The sequence below is a fragment of the Dicentrarchus labrax genome, unplaced genomic scaffold, assembly GCF_905237075.1.
Source record: "Dicentrarchus labrax unplaced genomic scaffold, dlabrax2021, whole genome shotgun sequence".
NCBI lineage: Eukaryota > Metazoa > Chordata > Actinopteri > Moronidae > Dicentrarchus > Dicentrarchus labrax.
Genome location: NW_026136705.1, coordinates 24,640,885 through 24,649,451, shown reverse-complemented (window position 1 = coordinate 24,649,451; position 8,567 = coordinate 24,640,885). Strand labels below are relative to the sequence as shown.

The 8,567-nt window shown below is 38.8% G+C and overlaps 2 protein-coding genes across 2 annotated transcripts; one reads left to right on the top strand and one right to left on the bottom strand.

The window, feature by feature from the left end:
- Positions 1 to 325: 325 nt before the first annotated feature.
- txndc15 (thioredoxin domain containing 15) lies at positions 326 to 4,933 on the bottom strand. The gene is made up of 6 exons (XM_051400645.1): positions 4,740 to 4,933; positions 3,815 to 4,134; positions 3,223 to 3,366; positions 2,212 to 2,375; positions 1,077 to 1,207; positions 326 to 713 (listed from the first exon to the last, which is right to left on the bottom strand). Exons 1-6 carry the CDS (start codon positions 4,843 to 4,845, stop codon positions 517 to 519), a joined length of 1,062 nt encoding a protein of 353 aa, XP_051256605.1. The 5' UTR covers positions 4,846 to 4,933; the 3' UTR covers positions 326 to 516.
- An 879-nt stretch (positions 4,934 to 5,812) lies between these two features.
- Positions 5,813 to 8,164, top strand: LOC127363759 (tripartite motif-containing protein 16-like). The gene has a single exon (XM_051400626.1). The coding sequence runs from the start codon at positions 5,877 to 5,879 to the stop codon at positions 7,551 to 7,553; it is 1,677 nt and encodes a 558-aa protein (XP_051256586.1). The 5' UTR covers positions 5,813 to 5,876; the 3' UTR covers positions 7,554 to 8,164.
- Positions 8,165 to 8,567: the final 403 nt, after the last annotated feature.

The following is an 8,567-nucleotide window of genomic DNA, read 5'->3' as shown; positions in this document are numbered from 1 at the left end:
TTTCATAGGTCTTATAAAACAGATCCTCCAGTCAGTCATAATGACAGAATAAAAACAAAATAAATTATATTTCCAGTAGAATATATAATAATTACTTAAGACACCCATTAAATATGCATTTATATAATATGATTCATTTGAAGAATACCATTTATGTCAACTTAAAAAGGTGAATGAAACTGGTGGACGACCCTCCACTGCAGCTTCCGCTTTATGGGACCCTGTTCTTGTCTCACAGCTTTCTTTGTACTTTGTACTTCAGGATTATGTTTTTTTTTATAAAGAACAGAAGAGAAGCTACAGAGAAAACAAGAACTCAAGCCCGTAGCTTTGACTTTGCTTAGCCACAAGCACCGAAGTGTTAACAGCTACAAGTCATTATAATCTTTATTATAAATCGCAATGGCTCACATAAATTAATTGTTATCCATCAAAACACTTGAAGCATAACAAATTAGTTAATTTAAAAAAAAAAAAAAACTAAATCAAATAATTGTTTACATCCTGTGTGTGTTTTCAGTCCTGATGCTCATGCTCCTGTCCCGGTATGAGCCAGCGGATGCTGTCTGTCCGCAGGATGGCGTAGATAGTGAAGCCTGTGATGAAGAGGATAGAGAAGACCAGCAGCCAGTCGATGCTCTTCACCGGGACGCTGGGGAGGGGGCCGACACGGTCTTCGTCCATCACCGTTCTGTCTGATCCGGCGTCAAACCCTGGAACACGTAAACAGCTTATCAGGAAATACGAGGGCGAGATGAGCAGCGTTGGAATACATACAGATCTAATAGTTCAAAGTGTTAGAGCAATGGTCCTGAACTGTTTGACGGCAGCTAATGACCTCTTGTAGAAGTGTATTCATAGAGGAAAAGAATGCTCTTAAGTGTCACAAACTAAAAATTATTATTATTATTTATAAAAAAAAAACAGACATTATTTATATTATACAAAAGGAATTGATTTTTTTCCTGTCCCACAAGACACCTTGGGCCCCCTGTCCAGAGCCCCAGACCAAGACCTTAACCTCTGTCCCTGAGAACAAGAGGTTTTCACTGAAACTGTTTGTACTCAGTTTGTACCTGTCTGGTTAGCGATGAAGGAGGTGAGCGTCTCCAGTGTTCTGTCAGTGTGGTTGAAGCGAGCCATGGGTTTGGCCCCCTGGAACAACAGGATGTTGGGCACTGCCACGGTCCCAAACCTCGTGGAGAGGCTGGTAGAAGATGAGACGGGCGAGACACAGAAAATTACAAATGTTGACTCAGATTTAGATATTTACCTGAGCTGGTCTAATACACATAATCATTTATCTAAACACAGAAACATTATGATATTTAATTTTGGATAAGACTCTTTTAAAAAGGGTGTTGATTAAACTCTGTGGTGTTTTTTGAGGCTGCATTATATTTAAGGGTGTTGCGATGTTTTTCAAATACGTTTATCTAAGCTACATGTTTATTTTTTCTTTCTTTTTCTGGAGCTGCACAATTTGGTAAAAACATTGTATTGTGATTATTTTGACAGATATTGCTATTTCGATTCACAGTTGTGTAGGAATTATTATTTTTCATCAAAACTTGAATTTTCACTGTGAAATAAAATATTAAAATCATGAATATGTGAAATATTTTGTTTTCTTAAACCTGGAGAACAAGATTTGTAGACCAGGGCACCTCTGCAGCACTACAGTACTTCATTATAACGCTGCTTTGTCACAGATTTAACTTTCTTCAAAACATTACAGCTCTTGTGATTTGCATATTTTGCTTCTGCAATTCACATATTACACTTGAGACACAATGAGAGAAATCCAAAATGTAAAACTATTTCTGTTGAACTGCTCACAACCCACAATGACACTGAGGCCATCTATGATAGATAAAAGATAGGGAACCACTAGTCTAAGGATACAGACGGTTTTTGGTAAGATTATTAACAGCCAAAAGTACCCAAAAAATTATTATTATTATTATTATTTTGCAGGTTATATTTTGGTCACATGCACACACATACTTTTCATTTCATAACACTTTCCTAATCTAATTAGCTAGTTTACTCGTGGCTAATAAAACTGTAAATTATATTTCTACCAGATAAAGGCTGATGATACCTGAGCCACAGACCACAAAAGGTAGTAAAATCAGAAATCCCTTAATGCCCCTTTGAACTTTCACAGAGGGAGGGATGATACACATTAAGCCAAAAAAGATCATTCACCTGCTGTGCTGCGAGGCATCCAGTGCCAGGAAGTGCATGCTGGGAAAGACTCGGGGCAGGGCGTTGAAGTGAGGTGCCAGACTGGCTGAGAACTGGCACCAGGCTGTGAAGAACAGCACCACGGAGCACTCTGTGCTGTTAGCATTCAGGAACTCCATCAGGTCCTGAGAGGAAGGAGGACGCAGACTGATTGAATCCTCTTCTCTGACATTTTATTTTAGGAATAAAAACATACTGACTCTGTTTTATGTGAATTAGCAGCAACAAAGTATGTGGTTAGATTAAAAGTTATATTGCACTGCTACAGTAGCTTTTAAGAAAGGATTGCTTAAACTTAAAGGAAAAACTGTGTATTGTGTTCTAAGACCATGTGTCAATTTCCTCTCTGTGGATTTCTGTAATTCTTGTTCATAAAACTCCAGTTTGTTAGTATTTGATATATTGCTTGACAAAGAATACAATTACCTCTGTTATTGCCCATTAAGTGTCTTGTCAAAAGCATAACAACAGACATCAAACACTTACTTGTGTCAGCCAGTAGGTAAAAAGTTACTGCAGTACAGAAATGCCAAAAATGTATCGAGGTCATTTAGAAACAGTGTCTCAGTTACACAGTTTGTTAAGCACAAATGACTCAACTGTAAAATGCTGAGGTAGCTCATAACTGCTCACAAACTGCGGCCGATTGTAGTTATGATTATTCGTGACACATTAGTTTACAGCGGGTGAACATTTCTGTATGTGTGTGCAGAATTTACTGGCTGTGTGTTTTATTAAAGATACTGTATTCCTGAACTGTGGCGTTTTGGTAACACATCTGTTGATCTGGTAGAAGCACTGTGGGTTCAAAAGAGCTAAAAAAAATTCTTAATAGTAGTAAATAGCTACCGTAGCCATGTGTATAGTATCATACACTCAACCACAAATGCACAAAGACTTTACTTGCTTTTAATGTAAAGAGAAAATCAGAAAATAGCATTCAGATGTTGAGTATGTATAGGCAGTATGTACCTGTGAAGCGTTCAGGACCTGCACAGTAAAGTTGTCCATTCCTGTGACGTTCCTCTTATCACAGTTCACCTTGTACGTCTTGGCGGTCTCTGTGGCGTTCTGCTCCTCAGTTGGCATGTCCGCATGCACTATTTCAAGAGTGACCTGCAGGTAGACATCCGAGGAGAAGTCAACTTCTGCCCTACGGCTACAACTACTGCGCTCATCACTGCGTTTACTTTAACTGATCTTAGCTGACGCATGCTTCTGTAAAACCAGACTGCAGAATGAAACCTAAACTAAGGCTGCAACTAACTTATTTCACTAACATTTCTTAATGCCCATGTTGATATCTTCAATTAACCAACCCAGAATCAAAGATAATAAATTAAATTTACTATCATATAAGACAAAGAAAAGTAGCAAAACCTCACATAGGAGAGGCTGTAATGATTTGTGTTTTTGCTTACAAAAGGTATTTAAATTAATTGTTTCAGCTCTAATCGAAGCACAGACAGGCAGCTGTTCTGCAGGATTTCAGCTTCTGAATGTATGTTTTCTTTTTTGGGGTAAGATTTAATTATCAGAGGACGTCCAGAGACTTAAAAGTAACCTGCTGTGATGATTCGGAGCTGCTATCCTCCAGTGACAGCCCTACAGCAGACAGAGCAGGGGAACCACACTGGGCGCTGTTCTCATCACAAGGCGGGGAGAAGCCCGACTGGAAGTCTTTCACATTTTTGGGGAAGAGCGACTCGATGTCAGACGGATCGATGGGGGCTTCGGTTCCCATCACAGCATCTGCAATCTCAGCTGTCTTGAACTGCCTCTTGGGCAGAGAGTCCAGGTCCTCTGACTCCACAAACTTGGGGCTGTTCTCCAAGTCGGACACCGCTTCGTCTGACAGCATGAGCTCCAGCGACTCGTCATTCTCTGGAAAATGTCAATTACAGATCAAGATCAGCACATTTTAAGATATTTCTTTCACGGCTGTCCTTCCTGTTCCTTTTGATGGTGTGAGTCACAGTGCTACAGGTAAGCTATTAGGCACTTTACTCTCTTTATTAATCGATTATTTCTAATCTATGTTTTCTTTGCCATAAGTGGACAGTTATCTCCCACGAAGATTGATGAGTGAGTCAAATCCTTGCGGTTAAGGGAAGTTTGGCATTGCTTTGTTGCAGACTTTCTCCAATTTGTTCAGTGATACGTAATCAATAATGATATCTTTATCAGACTAGAGCAGGTCAATGAGTCTACAGTGTCTTCAGTCTCCCAAACTAACTTATTGGTCTTTCTTACAAGCATTTTGTATTTTATTTTTACGTTATTTACCGTGAGTGCATCACTAGCTTTTGAAACTATAACTCGTTTCTGGACGTCTGGCTATGTAACTAACAATCTACCCGACATCATCAGCCGTGTAAATGCAGTGAACAGTAGCAGGTAGCGTTGATAGGAGCTGTTAAATAATCGTTCACTGTTAGTTCGCAGTGTTGTGTTAGCACTGTTCAGCTAAACTGCTGTCAGTCTCTTACCTTGTGCAGCCACAGACGAAAACTTTAAGACATTATTATTATTATTATTATACAATATGAATGATAAGGCATAAGAGATCAGAAGTTTGTTCAAAATCCCCGTCATCTTTTGTCAGATTTAGCCGGATAATAATATGACCGGTTATCACGACATGCTGAGATGTGAGGCTCATAGGAACGAAATGTTTTGAGCTGCGGCGGAAGAAAATAAATGCTGCACCTCTGGATTCTACTACCGGGCTTTAAACCGGCTTCCGGTCCAGTGAAAAGTTAAAAAATAAAATAAAATAAAAAAACTAGAGAGACGTAAATTACTCTTTTTGTGAATTAACGTTACATCATAAAAACTTACTCGTATTTATTTTGGTATTGTAATTTTACATAAAAGCTTTTTTAAATCCATTTAATTTTCTTAGATTTTGTTTTAACTATAGAATATTGTATTTTCTTTTTTCAATAAGCCTAATTTATTACTTATTATTATTATTATTCACAAAATGACATACTATTAATAATAATCTTTATTTATAGAGCACTCTCTGTGGACTTGCCTCAGCAATTTGTTTGACGTAATGCAGTGTGTGTCCTTTGTAGAACACTTCGATCCACAAATTATCTGCTACAAAACACTAAGACAAACTCCTACAATAAAGCTGTGAAGCCCTTTGAGATGCATTTTCTGTATAAAAGGTGCTATACAGGCAAACTTCATTAGTAGCGGAAGCAGCAGCAGCAGTAGTAATAATAATAATAATAATCTTTATTTATAGAGCACTTTTAAAACCAACATTACAAAGTGCTCTGAGTCTAGTAAAAGTGCAGTCACAGTAACAATAGTAGATATACTGGAACACTCAAACCAATCCTCTTCTTGGAATGAAGCACTGCAACTTTATAACCCCACCAGGATTTATTTACTGGCTGTGCAAGGCCTTACCTGCTCAAGGTGTTGTTGTTGTTGTTCCCTCCCTTTTCACAGATCTTCCAGTGTAAAGATGGGCATAATCACTGTGTATTGTAATCTAAGAGGTGAAACGCCCATATACTGTAGACTAGTCAGTCAATAAGGAAACGAGCACAGCTTTTTTCTGGTAACAGAAAGAAACTTACTGACATTCACTGTCGTCTAGAGGAGAAATGGCGCAGCAAGGGATTCAGCTGGATCGAGAAAAACTCAGCTGTTCAATCTGTCTGGATCTTCTAAAGGATCCGGTGACTATTCCCTGTGGGCACAGCTACTGCATGAGCTGTATTAAAGACTGCTGGAATGAGGAGAATGAGAAGGAGAAAACACACAGCTGCCCTCAATGCAGGCAGACCTTCACACCAAGGCCTGTCCTGGTGAAAAATACCATGTTAGCAGAGTTAGTGGAGGACCTGAAGAAAGTAGGAATTCAAGCTGCTTCACCTGATCGTTCCTATTCAGGACCTGGAGACGTGGCCTGTGATTACTGCACTGGGATTAAGCAGAAAGCCTTCAAGTCCTGTCTGGTGTGTATGGCCTCTTTCTGTGAGCAACACCTCCAGCCTCACTACAACGTACCTCTACTAAAGAAACACAAGCTGGTTGAAGCCACTTCAAAGTTTGAGGAGAATATCTGCTCTCGCCATGACGAGGTGATGAAGATATTCTGCCGCACTGATCAGAAGTCCATCTGTTATCTCTGCTCCATGGATGATCATAAAGGCCATGACACAGTCTCCGCTGCAGCAGAAAGGGCTGAGAGGCAGACGGAGCTCGGGGTGATTCAGCAAAAGATTCAACAGAGAATCCAGGACAGAGAGGAAAACGTCAAGCTGATTCAGCAGAGGGTGGAGGCTATCAATCTTTCTGCGGATGAGACTGTGAAGGACAGTGAGAAGATCTTTACTGAGTTGATCCGTCTCATTGAGAAAATAAGCTGTGAAGTGAAGCAGCAGATCAGATCACAGCAGAAAACTGAAGTGAGTCGAGCTGAAGAGCTGGAGGAGAAGCTGCAGCAGGAGATAACTGAGCTTCGGAGGAAAGACACTGAGCTGGCGAAGCTCTCACACACTGAGGATCACCTCCATTTCCTGAAAAACTACCCATCGCTGTCACGTCTGAGTGAATCTAAAGATTTACCCAGCATTGATGTCCATCCTCTGTGCTGTTATAAAGAAGTGACAGCGGCTGTGTCAATTGCCAGAGATAAACTGCAGGCTGTTCTGAGTGAGGAGTCGACAAAGATCTCACTGGCAGTGACTGATGTGGATGTTTTACTGCCTCAAGCAGAGCCCAGAACCAGAGCTGAGTTTTTAAAATATTTCTGTCAGAACACACTGGATCCAAACACAGCAAACACACGTTTGTCATTGTGTGACAGGAACAGAAAAGCAACATTAATGGCAGTAGACCAGTTATATTTGGATCACCCAGACAGATTTGGTGAATGGTGGCAGGTCCTGTGTAGAGAGGGTCTGACTGGACGTTGTTACTGGGAGGTGAAGTGGAGTGGGATGGTTTATGTATCAGTTGCATACAAGAATATTGTCAGAAAAGGGACCAGAGAGGAATGTGGATTTGGAAATAATGACAAATCTTGGTCATTAGAATGTTTTAGTGGTCATTATAAATTCAGACATAACGATATTGCTACTTCCATCTCAGGCCCTCAGTCCTCCACAATAGGAGTTTACCTGGATCATAGGGCAGGTACTCTGTCTTACTACAGCGTCACTGAAACCATGACTCTCCTCCACAGAGTCCAGACCACATTCACTCAGCCTCTATATCCAGGATTTTGGCTTCCACTAAGTATTGGAAGCACTGCTGAGTTGTGTGATCTCAAGTAGACAGGAGTTTAAAGAGTGATTCATGTTGTTTTGTTTATGTTATGTTAATGAAATGATTAAATGAAAGAGAACTAATTTCTCTTTTTATTTGCTTGGGATTTATCTGAAATTTGATTCTCATATTACATTTAAACATTTTCATTGTATACTGTGCATGGAAAATATGACATATGAAAAATCAGTTTTTGTCCTACTTAAAAATCAGTTTGGTTATTATATAAACAGGCTAAATTATTTTTATTTTTGAGCATTTGCCAAATTAATACAAGTTTTAATTTTGTTAGTTTGTATTTGTATTTTAGTTGTACCATTTCTTCATAAACATAATTTCTAAAATTTAATGTTTACTTTTTAGTACTCTACATACTGCTGTCTGTACTGCATACTGTGCTGCTGTTGTAATCATATTGCTAAATCATGTTACTTTTTTAAAATGTACCCAAAAAGTACTTAAAAACAATAAAATTGGCTACTCTGCTGTGGCGGTTAGCTAATCATCTTTTTAAGAGGTTAAGTCAAGTGTCTTTACATGCTAATAATCTTCAGGAAACATTTATGAAAAGTCTGTGTTCAATGTGTGTACAAATAAATAAATAAATATATATATTAATAAGAGCTGACTTGTCATCATTTTAACAGCAATCCTCCATTATTTAAATATCACACTAACAAAACGCTCTATATTCTTCTCAGTATCACAAAAATCAATTATTTTCTGACTATATTTCTTTCCAATCAGTCAGTTTTTCAACACATTTTGCTGACAGACAAACACACTGGGAAATTAATGAAGGAAACAACGTCCTCTTTATGGGGTGACTGGTAATTTCATCAGAAATGGCACAGTCGTAAAGTGATTTTAAGTTTGTGAAATTTCAGGTCTTTACCAAAAGAAAAACATCTCAAGTCAATATTTCAGCAGAATGAGTTACTTTCAGATTTATTACACAACTTTTGAACATTCCACAACAATCATGCAGGAATAAAATGGGAATAATACAAAGCTTTGCAGGC

Excerpts from the sequence above, each read along its gene's own strand:
- txndc15 (XM_051400645.1), bottom strand. The coding sequence starts at position 4,845 with ATGACGGGGATTTTGAACAAACTTCTGATCTCTTATGCCTTATCATTC. Across the intron at positions 2,376-3,222 it reads AGGTCCTGAACGCTTCACAG|GACCTGATGGAGTTCCTGAA; the intron begins GTACATACTGCC and ends CCTTCCTCTCAG. Across the intron at positions 1,208-2,211 it reads GATGCCTCGCAGCACAGCAG|CCTCTCCACGAGGTTTGGGA; the intron begins GTGAATGATCTT and ends ATCTTCTACCAG.
- LOC127363759 (XM_051400626.1), top strand. The coding sequence starts at position 5,877 with ATGGCGCAGCAAGGGATTCAGCTGGATCGAGAAAAACTCAGCTGTTCA.